Below are 13,260 nucleotides of genomic sequence, written 5' to 3' on the forward strand. Positions count from 1 at the left end.
GGTCAAGTCGCAAGCAATATTTAACCGTTTTTCTATCTCCACAATATAGGGGTAAAGTTTGCGTACACATTATCTTCTGCATATCCTATTATATGGAATTACACTGACTATGTTTGTTGTAAACCCGGCTTAGATCCGACTCTGGTTCCTCCATTCCATCAGAAAACAATCTTTGGACCATTTCTGGCACCACTTTTGTGGTTATAGGTCAAGGAAGATTTTAATTAATCTTGGTGATATATTGTTGGGTCAATGATTCCTAAGAGGGATTTTCACAACAGTAGGGTGGTTTAAGATTTTGTTAATTTTTTTTACGCAAAAGTTGACTCTTTTATTTACTTTACTGTCCAAGTACATTATATCTTTTGTGACCTTTTATAACTCAATAATAGAACAAATAAAATGAACCATAAAGTGTAAAAGAAAATTAGGAAATAGCACATGAAGATGTGAACAAGTTTCATAAAGAAATTTACTTACTAATAAATATCCTTTCTTCCTCTATGTTTTCTTGATTTTATTAACATATTTATACAGTTTAATGACCAAATTCTTGTCAGACAGATTGCATTAATCTTGACTAACCACAATAACTGCAAACCCCACACCTGCAAAAAGGGTGAAAGAAGGAAAAAATTAACTTTGGAAGACTCATTCAATTCAACCTTCATTTCTTTCTTTCATTTCATTCATCTTTAGGTACCTATGTATAAGGAAAGAAAGAGTCTGGTGCGTAGTGATGGTAACGGTGCCTTGGTTGGTGAATGGAATAAATGCTTCTGTTCTTAAATCTCTGTATTGGCAACAGACCCTACATATGATGCATACTCCACTGTAGTGATAGTGAAGTCTCAAAAACCAGACATATTGGCTTCTCCTTTTGTTTGCTATCACTAAAAACATTTAACTAAATATACTAGAAACTCAACCTACATTTCATCAAAATTTTGGTGAAAGTAAGAAGAGAGTTTCTGAACGAGTATGATTTCGTTATATATAGACTTCATAAATTTTTTAAGTGGAGGTTTGGAGAAACGGTTAAGTTGTCTCTATGTGACCTATAAGTCACACGTTCGAGTCGTGGAATCAACCACTGATATATAGAGTAGATTGCTTACATAACAGTCCCTTGAGGTGTGTTTCCGAATCATGCGTGAATACAGAAATACTTCGTGCACTAAACTACACTTCTTTATGGACGTTATAAATTTATATTTATAAGTCGAGTAAAAAAGTAATGAGTTCAGCAATTATTCATAAGTAAAGGAGGAAGGAGGAAGGAGGAAGGAGGAAGGTGACCACGTGGAGACAACCGTCAAATATGTGCAGACTTTTGTTTAAGAAAAGAAATTAAGCAGTTTCTGTATTAAACTAACAGACCAACCTTCTTTTCCAGCCAAGCCAGGCATTTTCTATTTGCATTCCACTAGTTTAGTATTACCCCTTCTGCTCTCTATGCATGTCATTGCCAGCCAGCTTAACAGCAAACTCCAAATTTTCCTTCCTTTTTTTTTTCTATCTTTCTAAGCCCACTTTCTTGAAATCTTCATTTTTCTCGAAATTCAGCAAATTATAGAATTTAGGGTTAGTGACACCAACCCAGATATACAAAATACCTAAAGTTTATAACTTTATTGTTTCCTCCAAGAAAAGAGTACTAAATCACAGAAATTTAAGATATGCCCATAAATGTACTTTAATTTCTTTCTTGTTTAAGCAGATACTAAGCATTGAAAAATGCTCCTGCTTAGTCAAGATTTAAATCTTGTATTTTTTATAATTGGACCCCATTTGAGAAAAGGCAAAAGGGTGTCTGAAGAAGTAGAGATCAAGAAGTTTCAGGACTGGATCCAGCAATGATAATGCTGGAGTGGTTGTGTTGGGGAACATGAAAAAATTAGGTACATTTGTTCATTGTTTTGTTCTTGTTTGGTGTTTTTGTTTGCTTGAATTGGAATTGGTCTCCCCATTAACTGAAAAAGAGATCTTGCTTCAATTCAAGGGTAACATTTCTACAGACCCTTACAATAGTTTAGTTTCTTGGAATCCTAGTGGTAGCCCTTGCCTTGACTTTAGTGGTGTTTTCTGCAATTCTGCTGGAAATGTGGTGAAGATTGTGTTGTGGAACGCTAGTCTTGGTGGTGTTCTCTCCTCTGCCTTAGCAGAACTTAAGTCTTTGCGAATCCTCACTTTGTTTGGGAACAAATTCACTGGCAATATTCCTGTAGAGTACAGTGGGATTGATTCATTATGGAAGATTAATGTAAGCTCCAATGCTTTATCTGGTTCAATTCCTGAATTTCTTGGGGATTTGCCAAATATAAGATTCCTTGATTTGTCAAGAAATGTGTATAGTGGTGAAATTCCTGCGGCTTTGTTTATGAATTGTAACAAAACAAGGTTCATTTCCTTGTCCCATAACAATCTTTCAGGTTCAATTCCAGTATCAATTGGAAACTGTCAGAATCTTGAAGGGATAGACTTATCTTTTAATGGTCTTACTGGAAGTTTACCTTCACAAATTTGTGATATTCCAGGGCTAGTTTACTTGTCTGTGAGGAGCAATGCTCTAACAGGAAATGTTCAAGAGAAGGTTTCCACATGTCAAAGATTGGAGCTTTTGGATCTTGGTAGCAATAAGTTCTCTGGTTTGGCTCCTTTTGGGGCTCTTGAATTGGTAAATCTTACATATTTCAATGTTTCAAGTAATGGTTTTGATGGGGAGATAGTTAACTCTAGCACTTGTAGTCAGAGACTGGAAGTGTTGGATGTTTCAAGAAATAATTTCTTTGGTGAAATTCCCTTGAGCATCTCGAAATGCAGCGCCCTCAAGTACTTGGACATGGCAAATAATAGGATTAATGGAACTATACCTACTGAGCTTGCGGATTTGAAAAGCCTTTCTGTTATTCGATTGGGTAATAATTCACTAGGGGGAACAATTCCAGCCGAGCTTGGTAGTATCGAATGGCTTGCAGTTTTGGACCTGCATAATCTCACCCTATTTGGTGAAATCCCATATGACATTAGCAACTGCAAGCTTCTTCTTGAACTGTGAGTTAATTACCATCTCAAGTTTAATGTTTTTGTTAATGTTAACGTTGTTTTAAACTGGAATTGAACTGTCTACAATTTGCTACAGGGATCTTTCTGGGAACCTTTTAGAAGGAGAAATACCGCAGAATCTATACAACTTGTCAAACCTTGTATATCTTGACTTACATCATAACCAACTGAATGGAAGTATACCATCAACCATTGGAAATTTGTCTAACTTGCACTTTTTGGATTTATCAGAAAATGTGCTGTCCGGATCAATCCCTGTTGCTCTTGAGAATCTGCATAATTTAACTCATTTTAATGTATCTTACAACCTTCTATCTGGTGCTATACCATCAATTGAGAGCATCCAGCAGTTTGGACCCTCGGCATTTTTTCATAATAGTGGTCTTTGTGGTGCTCCTTTAGATGTTTCATGCTCTCCCAGTGGCATTGCTCCTGCAAAAGGGAAACCAAGATTGAGTGCCTCAGCTATTGTTGCTATTGTCGCTGCTGCAGTAATCCTTACGGGCGTTTGTTTGATAACCATCATTAATATGAAAGCTAGGCGGAGGAGGAGAAGAGCAGACGAGACAATAATTGTAGAGAGCACGCCACTGGCTTCTACAGATTCAAATGTCATTATAGGAAAGTTGGTTCTTTTCAGCAAGACTTTGCCTTCAAAATATGAGGACTGGGAGGCTGGCACAAAAGCTTTGCTAGACAAGGAGTCTTTGATTGGTGGAGGAACAATTGGATCGGTTTACAGAACATCCTTTGAAGGTGGTGTATCACTTGCAGTGAAAAAGCTCGAGACATTGGGGCGAATAAGAAATCAAGATGAATTTGAGCATGAAATTGGGCGGTTAGGGACACTTCAGCATCCAAATCTTGTTGCTTTACAAGGATACTACTGGTCCTCTAGTATGCAGTTAATATTATCAGAGTTTGTTCCAAATGGAAACCTGTACGATAATTTACATGGACTTAGTTATCCCGGAACCAGCACTGGTGCTGGTAATCCAGAACTGAATTGGCCAAGAAGGTTTCAGATTGCTGTAGGGACAGCTCGAGCCCTCGCGTATCTTCACCATGACTGCAAACCTCCTGTCCTTCATCTTAACGTTAAGTCCACTAATATACTCCTGGACACAAACTATGAAGCCAAATTGACTGATTATGGTCTTGGTAAGTTCCTTCCCTTGCTGGATAACTATGGACTAACCAAGTTCCACAATGCAGTTGGTTATGTTGCACCAGAGTTGGCGCAAAGTTTGAGACTAAGCGATAAATGTGACGTTTACAGTTTTGGGGTAATTCTGCTGGAGTTGGTCACTGGAAGGAAACCAGTGGAGAACCCAGTAGCAAATGAGGTGGTGGTCTTGTGTGAATATGTTAGAGGCCTGATTGAAAGGGGTGCTGCTTCAGACTGTTTTGATAGAAGTTTGAGGGGCTTTGCAGAAAATGAGCTGATTCAGGTAATGAAGCTAGGCTTGATTTGTACTTCTGAAACGCCTTCAAGGAGACCTAGCATGGCTGAGGTAGTGCAAGTTCTTGAGTCCATCAGGAATGGCCTGGGCTCATAGTAAAGAATCAGTAGAGCTCTTGGACTATTTGAAATGTGAACTGTTCATAGAATGAGGGAGAAGTAGTCTAGCTGGGATTTCATTTTGTGTTTCAACAGGTTAAGGGCCTTGAGGCAGAGCCTGTTATGATTGCTTCTCATGAGATTGGGTGAGGAAATCAGAAAGGGTCCCAAATAAGAGAGGCACACAGACCAATTAATCGTATCGGTCATATTCTTGAATTTGGAACAGGAGTAATTAGGAAGTGGCTGCTTTTGGTACAAAGAGAAGATTCTTTTGTATTTGATTTGTGATTCTTTTAATCAATTGGTCATTGTAAGTTTACAATAAAGCCATTCTTTTCCTGTAAGTTGCCAAGTCATTTTGATATCTCATATGCAGGTTGATAACTACTTTTTAGAACCATATGATCTGGTAATCCATTTACTTTTACCAATTAATTAATAAATAAAATAGAGACAATTTCCAATTGATTACCAGTCTAAGCCCAAAAGGCTCCATTGGAGCTACAATGCAGCATTAATGAGCCAGATATTAACACAAGATGAGCAATAACTTGGATTCTTCAAGCTATCAAAGGAAGGAAGCATATAGCATCTTTGTCCCCTTTGACTAACTATTTTGATGTCCAAATCAACAAACCTTCAAAGGGATGTAAGAAATCAATTCATTTCTCAAATAACATTATCTACTACTAACACAAGAATGAATGCGAACAAATAATGAGTCGGTACATGTACCTGTAACTATACAACTAGGGGGAATATAAAAAGAAAAATAAGCTTTCAGGCCATACTTATTGACTATGCACATTAAATTTGGAAAAGAATTTCATTTGATACCAATTTCTACATGCTATATGCTTAGCCTTGCATCAATGTTGATTGCTAATTCACCTATCTACATTCTCTGGAATCCTGAGGCTGGTCAAAACCCACAAACTTGGAGGAATGCATTTGCGAATGGCAGTCTGGCATTTTTGGTTTTCTCTGCATTTGGTTCCCAATGCTGCATCCTGATCTCATTATCAGAACATTAGGCACTAAGTTGAACCATTCAAAGCTATCTTACGTGTGACCTCATTCCTGCCAAAGTTTTGGCTACGGTTGACTATGAGTAAAGGATCGTGTGATTATGAGTAAAGGATCGTGTGATTAGCAACTTAACTCAGAGACCTACGCATCTCCAAAACTTTCTGAATACGTTGCATAACTGTGGAAATATCCTTCTCACTTAAGGTAGTAAAACATAACCTGAACCACCCAGGTTCAACGCAGTGGCAGGAAGAACCAGGAGTTACATTGATCTTAGCTACATTTAGTAGCTTATCCCAAAGCTCAATCTCTCCCTTTTCACTATACGATCGAATTAACCTGCTCATGTCAGCCCAACAGTAGAAGCCCCCGCTACTTTTGGTGCACTCAATTCCCAGCTGCTTCAATCCACTAACAAATAGAGAACACGTCCTTTTGAGCCTCTCTCTATTCTTTTTGATAAATTGTTGCACAAATTTTGCATCTGATAGCATCTGAATGAGCAAATGCTGTGTTGGCACTGAAATGGATGAGAATCTTGTCAATTTTTTTGCAGCTGCTAGAACATTTTCATTGCAAGAATAGATTAATCCCACCCTGAAACCAGGAAGAGAGAGGTCCTTAGAGAGACCATAGACAATGTGGACCCTGTTCCGGTCAAAATCTTCAGAATCAATTATCTCTGCTATGCTGACAAACTCTTCACTTCCATAAGACCCAGCCAAGATTTCATTGGATATTACGTGGATGTTCTTCTCAGTTGCAAAGTCTAAGAGGTTATAAAGTGTCTCCCTAGTGAACAGATTGCCTACGGGATTTGAGGGGTTAGAAATAATAATCCCTCGTACTTTAAGACCACGTTTCTTAGCTTGATTAAGTGCTCGGTCAAGAGCATCAATGCTCAAGCTAAAGTTGTCTGCACTGCGGCAAGGAACGGGTATAATCTCCACTCCAGTTCGCCATTTGACATCCCTATCAAGACTGCAGACACGTTGAGTTCATTTTATACAATAAATAAGTAAAATAACAAAAAGATTGAAAATATCTTTAAAAGAAAGAAAATACTCACTCGAGATGATATGGTGAGGGAACAAGAAATGCATTTCCAGGATCAGATAGGCAGAAGCTCAGTATCTCAAGAGCAGGAGTTGCACCAGTGGTAAGAACCATTTGAGAGGGGCAGAAGGACACTGATCTCTCCACAGCTTGAGACATAAATCCTGCCACAGCCTGCATATAGGTGAAATTAGCAAGCAAAAAACACATAAATTAATTCAAAGAGATACCACAAGTAATATAGAACTACACAAAACACAGTATTATTTTACGAATTGATCTTCATAGTGGCTAAACAACAATTTCATATAATGCTGTTACACAATTCAAACCCTTAATTTAAAAAGGTCAGATCATCTCCTGATCTCCCACCCACAGGATACCTGATGACAAAGGTAGCCACTCATATTTCAAAGAGGCCAAAATTGCCATCTACCTTCTACAGGTAGTGCAAAACTAGCAATAGATCCTTCGACAGGTTACACCAAGATGAGTATCAAGGTGAACATTTATCAAGGAAATAATAGTGCCACCTCTCAAAGAACAACTGACTCCAATATTCACTATAAAGACTTTTGAGCTTGCTAATAAGGAAATCCATGCAGAATAAAGCAGGTTAAAGTATTCTCTTATGTGCTAAACAAAGAAATCAGATTTGTTTTTCCACATATTACGCTGCAAGCACATCCATTGTTCGAGTCAGGACAAACATCACCACACAATCATCAAATGCAGAAACAACATAAATACCTGAGCTAGATCGACAATAATTATGAGTTTCCAACTCCAGTTTTACCAATGCAATGCTCAAGTGGGAGCAGAAATTTAACAACAGGAATACACAAGAAAATTCTTCCATTCCTCTGGCTATGGTTTGACGAATTGGCTGGGCATTTTCAAGTTTCAAAATATTCCTATCATTTCTCTTCTGTTATATTTTTATCCTCCTTTTTACAACAATCATGGGCTCTGAAATCTCAAGAAAGAACTCAAAATATTCAGAGCCGTGTTCATTTTCCCACAGTGATGCTTAGCACCGAAGTGTAGAAGTTAAAGCATGTTATCCTCTTACACATAATTGACAAACTTTTCAGAAGTTAATTGGCATTGTTAAAATAAAGTGAAGCTTATTTGTTGCTGGTAAAGTTGATGTCATGTGACCAAGAGGTCACGGATTCGAGCTGTGCAAACAACCTCTTACAAAAATGCAGGGTAAGGCTACGTATAATAGACTTTTGTGGTCCGGCCCTTCCCCAAACCCTGCGCATAGCAAGAGCTTAGTGCACCGGGCTGCCCTTTTTTTTTTTTTTTTTAATTTGTTGCTTTTCCTTATGTTTGGTGTACATTATAAACTTAGAAAGCTCAAGACGGGACATACAATACCCTTGTATACAATAGGTAATTTTGGAATTGTCGAATGCCACTAGGGACTCTATACCGCTCTGCACCAATCCCGCTGCCAGGGGTTCGTGTTTCAAATTAAACCAGCAGAAAAGCACACTGAACAAGCGGATGAGTGATAACTGATACAAAGTAACTGTGATACAAGCGTATGGACATTTTTTTTATTGTTGCATATGGACATAAATGAGCCCATCCTTGGTTACAATTATAAACTAATACCACTCAAAGAGGTGTCTCATTGATTTAATCATATAAAGTCTTAATTCAAATTAACAAGCAATTAAAGCTCTACCAACCTTTTCAAGTAAAGTTTTTCTTCAATTTCCCTCTCTAGCCCGTATAGACGATAATCATATGAACAAATACTCATTTAATAGTCCAAGAAGAAGAATCCACAATCAAAACAGAGGATATTCAATACAAGCCAACAGTATATCGACAAACAAGTCACCAGTAGTGTGCAAGGAAAAAATTAAAAAGCTTACCACTTTCAACTCCAACAACCCATCAAATGGTTGATAAGTAGCTATTCCACTTATACTCAAATCCTGATTCATCATCCATTTTGACACATTTTCTGCCAGCCATTCTTGAATTAAATCCAATGACAACTATAACCATACAAAACAGAGAAAAAATGTCAAAAAACAAACAAAAGAAAGAAATATCAACCAAAAAGTTCCTCCAGCACGAAATATATTGCATTGGCATTCAGGGAAAATGCTTTCTATAGAAAATGTTTTTCCATGGAAGATGTATTACTTCAACAGCATCATTTTCTCGATCAATTTCCCGTGTTTGATTTGGTATAAGAATATGTGACGTATGGTAATAATATTTGACAGGTGCTGTTTGACGCAAGTTCAGATGATATATGCAACCTGTTTGGTTGCTTGAATTGGAGAATTAATCTCCTCAATAAGTTCAGCATAATCAATACCTTATTTGGTTGCTTGAATGAGGAGAATTAATCTCCTCATTAAATTTAGCATAACTTATACATTGTGTTGTAATTTTGCATCTTCTTTAAACAATACTCACATAACTTATGCAGGAACATATGTACAATTTTATGCGAGGTGGAAAGAATACATGATTTACAATGCAGTGGTTAGATTATTTAAAGAGAAAACGCCCTTAAAGTAAGTAATACTTGTATAAACATAATTCATCCTATATTACGCCCCGCATAACAATTCTTTTATTATTAATCACTGCATAACAATTCTTGCATTACTAATCACCACATAAACAATCCCTACATTACTAAGTCCTGCATTACTAGCCCCTCCAAAACTTTGACTGGAATGCCACATTATTCCATTTTGTCACAGTTCAAAATACCCAAATGCTCCAAAATATTTTCAGCAAGGAAAACATTTTCCCTAATATCAAACAGATAAAATTAATACCTTGTTTTCTGCTAATCCAAGTTGAATAACACCATCTGGATTACTTGACTCATCATAAGGGTCCTCAGAAGCTCTTTTTAGTCCAATATAGTAAGGACTAATATCACTTTGTTTAGAAATAATAGAATTAGCTCTTGAAGACACTTGAGAGGGCCCAGTAGCTCCCTTAGGTGACAGTAATAAACGTGACGACTGAACTCTCTGTAACCCTCCTGAACCAGAAGACGACACTTCCGCCAAATGGCTAGACGACGGAGACCTCGCCGGAGCTGGAGATTCACCGTTATTGTCGTCACCGGCGGAGCGATTACGTTTGAGGTAGAGTTGCCAGAAGTAGAAAAGAGCACAAGGTATAACTGAACCAAAGAAAAGACCACCTCGGCCTTGTACTACTCCTTGTAAGGGTACTATTACCCTCATCGCCGCCGCCGCTCCTCCGCTGCCGCCAGTTGAAATGGTTGTTGTTCTTGTTCTTGTTGGTGAACGGTCCCGGGACCTTGTCATTTCTGTGACATAGTGAAGGGGAAGTCGTCACCTTGTCGGAATATGACGTCAGTGGACGGGTGTATTTGAAGTATCAGCGGCGGTGGTGGTGGACGGAGAGTACGAAGAGAGGTGAGTGATGGAGAAAATGGTGGCAGGAGTGTATTTTATCTTTTTGTCCGCCTAAATAGATGTTTTTCCTAATTTTGGTAATAGGTTTTGCCCTTTTCTTTTTTAGAAAATTATAACAAGTGAAATTTTCAAGAAGAAGTCCAATACGATAATTTTTCGCGGTCTATCTTGCTTCTATTGTGTGGGTGGGGGGGGGGGGGGCGAGCGGGGGGGTGATTTTTGTTTGGAAATATTTTTAGACTTTTTTTTATGTTTGGTTCACTGTATTTCTATTTATATTCAATACTTTGAAAATTTATATAAATTTTACATAATTTTATTTATATAACATACACAATATATATATATATATATTTATTTATTTTCGTGTATTATTTTTAGAGTGACTATACAGTGTTATTTTTTTAATATTTTTGGACAAGTTACGTATTTGGCTGGTCGACCAAAATAATTTCAAACTGCTAGTCAATATACAAATATATATTTTATCGACTATTATTTTTTAGATCGGCTATACCGTGTAATTTTTCAAAGCTTTCCCCCTTAATCTTGATGCTCACTCATAGAAAATTATTTTTGGAATTTTACTCATATGGAAGATTATTCAAAAGCACTAATCATAAGGATAATTTGAAATAATTGTTCATTATATTTCTTCAAATGAGTAATACATATTGAGAGATTTTTTAGTATAGGTCATTTATTACAACATAAATAAAAATGTTAAAATGATATATTAATGCCTTTTCGATTTTTAAAGCAACACTTTTTAAATCAAATTTGTTTAACTAAAATAATATTAGAAAGGACGAATAAAGGTAGTTCTTTAGAGGTCCCGTGATCAAAAAAGTCACCATGTAAATTTGTCCTATTAAAACTTTGGAACAGGCCAAAAAGTGAGCCATCATTTTGTTTTTCAATCGAAGATGACAACATTGTGTTAATCTACAGATGTTGTTTAATGAGTTGAGATCCCAAAGTAAGTCAAGAATCACCCCATCATTTGGTCATCAACAAGCTTTCATAGCTACACACTACACTAGTACTCAAATTAAAGACAAAAAATTCCAGCTTACTTTGTCAGCTTCCAATATACATTGTCAACCACAAAGCTAGAAATCCAAACAAAGAATGGCTTTGATATGACCAAAAGATAGATGAGGAATATCCAAGTCCTAAGAACCCGTAATCAGAAGGTACATTTGAGCCACAAATTTTTTTAATGGTTATGCGCTTTGGATCTGGGGTTTTTTGTTATCCAAGTAAATTAACCTTGGATTAACAAGCTACATTATTTTTTATTTTGTCAATAATTTAAGTTATATAAATTAACCTGATAACATAAAGATGGAACTCGACCAAGTTCACTTTATGCCATTTAGGTGCAAGGTTCTAACATCGAAAAGGTCCTTTTCTCTCTTTCTTTTTTCATGTTTAACTCAAATTAAAGAGAAGAAGAATTCAGCTAAAGTGTTTGAATCACATTGACTACAAGTATTACTAATAAAGTCATTTTATAAATTAACAACTCAATAATACTAGTAAATAACTTTAAGACAACACAATAACATAATTAAGGGGTTAAAAAGAAAAAACTATACTAGGCCTTGCCTTACAAACAGAACCGGTTCAGACGTAGTACTTGTCTAAACTTTTATAGAATGTCCACAAGCATTTGTCCAATTTTATAGAATGACTCATTATCCTTGTTTTTAGATTCCCTTTGTTCTGCAGCTTGCAAAATGTTTCGTGTACGGCTAGCGCTAGACTTTTATTAAATTTCTTGAACGAAAAATTAATCCAAATTAGCTTTTGAGTTAATTAGATCATTTTTATTATACGTAGAACCAAACATAAGATAATAAGACATCACAAGTCGAGGGTTAGCTCACTCGGTGAGCTCCCTGTCTTCCATACATATACATAGGTGACATAGCAGCCATGTGTTTCCCCTTTCTCCTCCCTCCTGATGTGGGCAGTCCGGTACACGAAGTATCCCATATTCACGCAGGTCCGAGGAAGGGCCGTACTTCAAAGAATATGATGTAGGCAGCCTAGCCTAATACAAGCATCAGTGACTGGTTTCCACGACTCCTCTATGTAATAAAAAAAAAGGGGATCTTACAGAAATGTCCCAAATAAGTCTCAACTTACCAACCTCTAGTCATTAATCATAAACTTACCAAAACTAGCCAAACACATATAAAAATGATAGCCTAAATAAATAAGATTCTTTCTCTCCAAGAATCACACGCAAAGATCTCCTTTCATATATTTAAACGTGGTTAGCAACATTAGATGCATGACGAAAAGAAAATTTCATGGATGAGATAGCAAATAAGGTGATGAAATACAAAAAGAAATATTGACAAGATTCCAAAAATCTAAGCAAAAAAGGACCCTTTTCAAAGGGTATGGTTGAAATCCATTGAAAACATATAGATGAGTCAATATACAAAATTCGAGGAAGATTGGATATGATTGGACTGATTTGGTATCAAAATTCGTAGTAAAAATCAAGTTCAAAAAATTCTTCTGTCAAACATGCATCACGCATGTATCTCACACACAGATATACATGGATATACGTGTGATACACATTTGATACAAGCATGATACATATAGCTACTTTGAATTTATAATTCAAACCACCTCAAAACTCCACCAAATCATCCCAAAACTGAGATTCAGGCTCCTTAAGATGTACCCAATCTATTTTAATAACACCCACTCAAAAGAAAGCAAAACTTTGACCTTTTTTCTTTTTATACAAATAGCTAATTGGTTAATATTATTAATATTTTATGAATTAATTAATTTTTGTAATAATCTATTTATAAATGGACATAGCTGGTAGTTTCCCTATAAAAAAAAATAGTAGATACATCGTGTTATAAGATTTATGCCCAATGCAATTCACAAATGGTAATTCTTTGATTATGTGCCTTCTCTACGCGATTTTGAACCAGCATTGAGTTTTGGGGTGCTATTTAACTGGACCCAGTTATAAGATGGACAGACTTTAATCTCCCTCGGGTTTCTCAACAAAAAAAATCATATTGCAATGGTGTATACGGTTAAAATCGGCCTTATCCGATTTTACTATTCGACCGA

The 13,260-nt window shown here is 36.5% G+C and overlaps 2 protein-coding genes across 3 annotated transcripts; one reads left to right on the forward strand and one right to left on the reverse strand.

Moving 5' to 3' along the window:
- Nucleotides 1-909: 909 nt before the first annotated feature.
- LOC107793253 (putative LRR receptor-like serine/threonine-protein kinase At1g12460) lies at nucleotides 910-5,030 on the forward strand. The gene is made up of 2 exons (XM_016615575.2): nucleotides 910-3,054; nucleotides 3,143-5,030. Exons 1-2 carry the CDS (start codon nucleotides 1,889-1,891, stop codon nucleotides 4,623-4,625), a joined length of 2,649 nt encoding a protein of 882 aa, XP_016471061.2. The 5' UTR covers nucleotides 910-1,888; the 3' UTR covers nucleotides 4,626-5,030.
- Nucleotides 5,031-5,275: 245 nt separating this feature from the next.
- LOC107793252 (putative aminotransferase ACS12) lies at nucleotides 5,276-10,291 on the reverse strand. 2 transcript variants are annotated; one of them, XM_016615574.2, is made up of 4 exons: nucleotides 9,532-10,291; nucleotides 8,605-8,730; nucleotides 6,729-6,889; nucleotides 5,276-6,631 (listed from the first exon to the last, which is right to left on the reverse strand). In XM_016615574.2, the coding sequence occupies exons 1-4, from the start codon at nucleotides 10,033-10,035 to the stop codon at nucleotides 5,788-5,790; spliced, it is 1,635 nt and encodes a 544-aa protein (XP_016471060.1). In that variant the 5' UTR covers nucleotides 10,036-10,291; the 3' UTR covers nucleotides 5,276-5,787. The 2 variants fall into 2 exon arrangements, with proteins under 2 accessions (XP_016471060.1, XP_016471059.1); XM_016615573.2 differs by having other exon boundaries at nucleotides 5,276-6,640.
- Nucleotides 10,292-13,260: the final 2,969 nt, after the last annotated feature.

Source organism: Nicotiana tabacum, chromosome 23 (assembly GCF_000715075.1).
Source record: "Nicotiana tabacum cultivar K326 chromosome 23, ASM71507v2, whole genome shotgun sequence".
Lineage (NCBI taxonomy): Eukaryota > Viridiplantae > Streptophyta > Magnoliopsida > Solanales > Solanaceae > Nicotiana > Nicotiana tabacum.

What these genes read in the sequence shown, in the direction of transcription:
- LOC107793253 (XM_016615575.2), top strand. Translation starts at nt 1,889, where the DNA reads ATGAAAAAATTAGGTACATTTGTTCATTGTTTTGTTCTTGTTTGGTGT. An exon ending in TGCAAGCTTCTTCTTGAACT is followed by an intron (nt 3,055 to 3,142) that starts GTGAGTTAATTA and finishes AATTTGCTACAG; the next exon opens with GGATCTTTCTGGGAACCTTT.
- LOC107793252 (XM_016615573.2), bottom strand. Translation starts at nt 10,035, where the DNA reads ATGACAAGGTCCCGGGACCGTTCACCAACAAGAACAAGAACAACAACC. An exon ending in GGTTGTTGGAGTTGAAAGTG is followed by an intron (nt 6,890 to 8,604) that starts GTAAGCTTTTTA and finishes ACCTATATGCAG; the next exon opens with GCTGTGGCAGGATTTATGTC. An exon ending in CCCTCACCATATCATCTCGA is followed by an intron (nt 6,641 to 6,728) that starts GTGAGTATTTTC and finishes ACGTGTCTGCAG; the next exon opens with TCTTGATAGGGATGTCAAAT.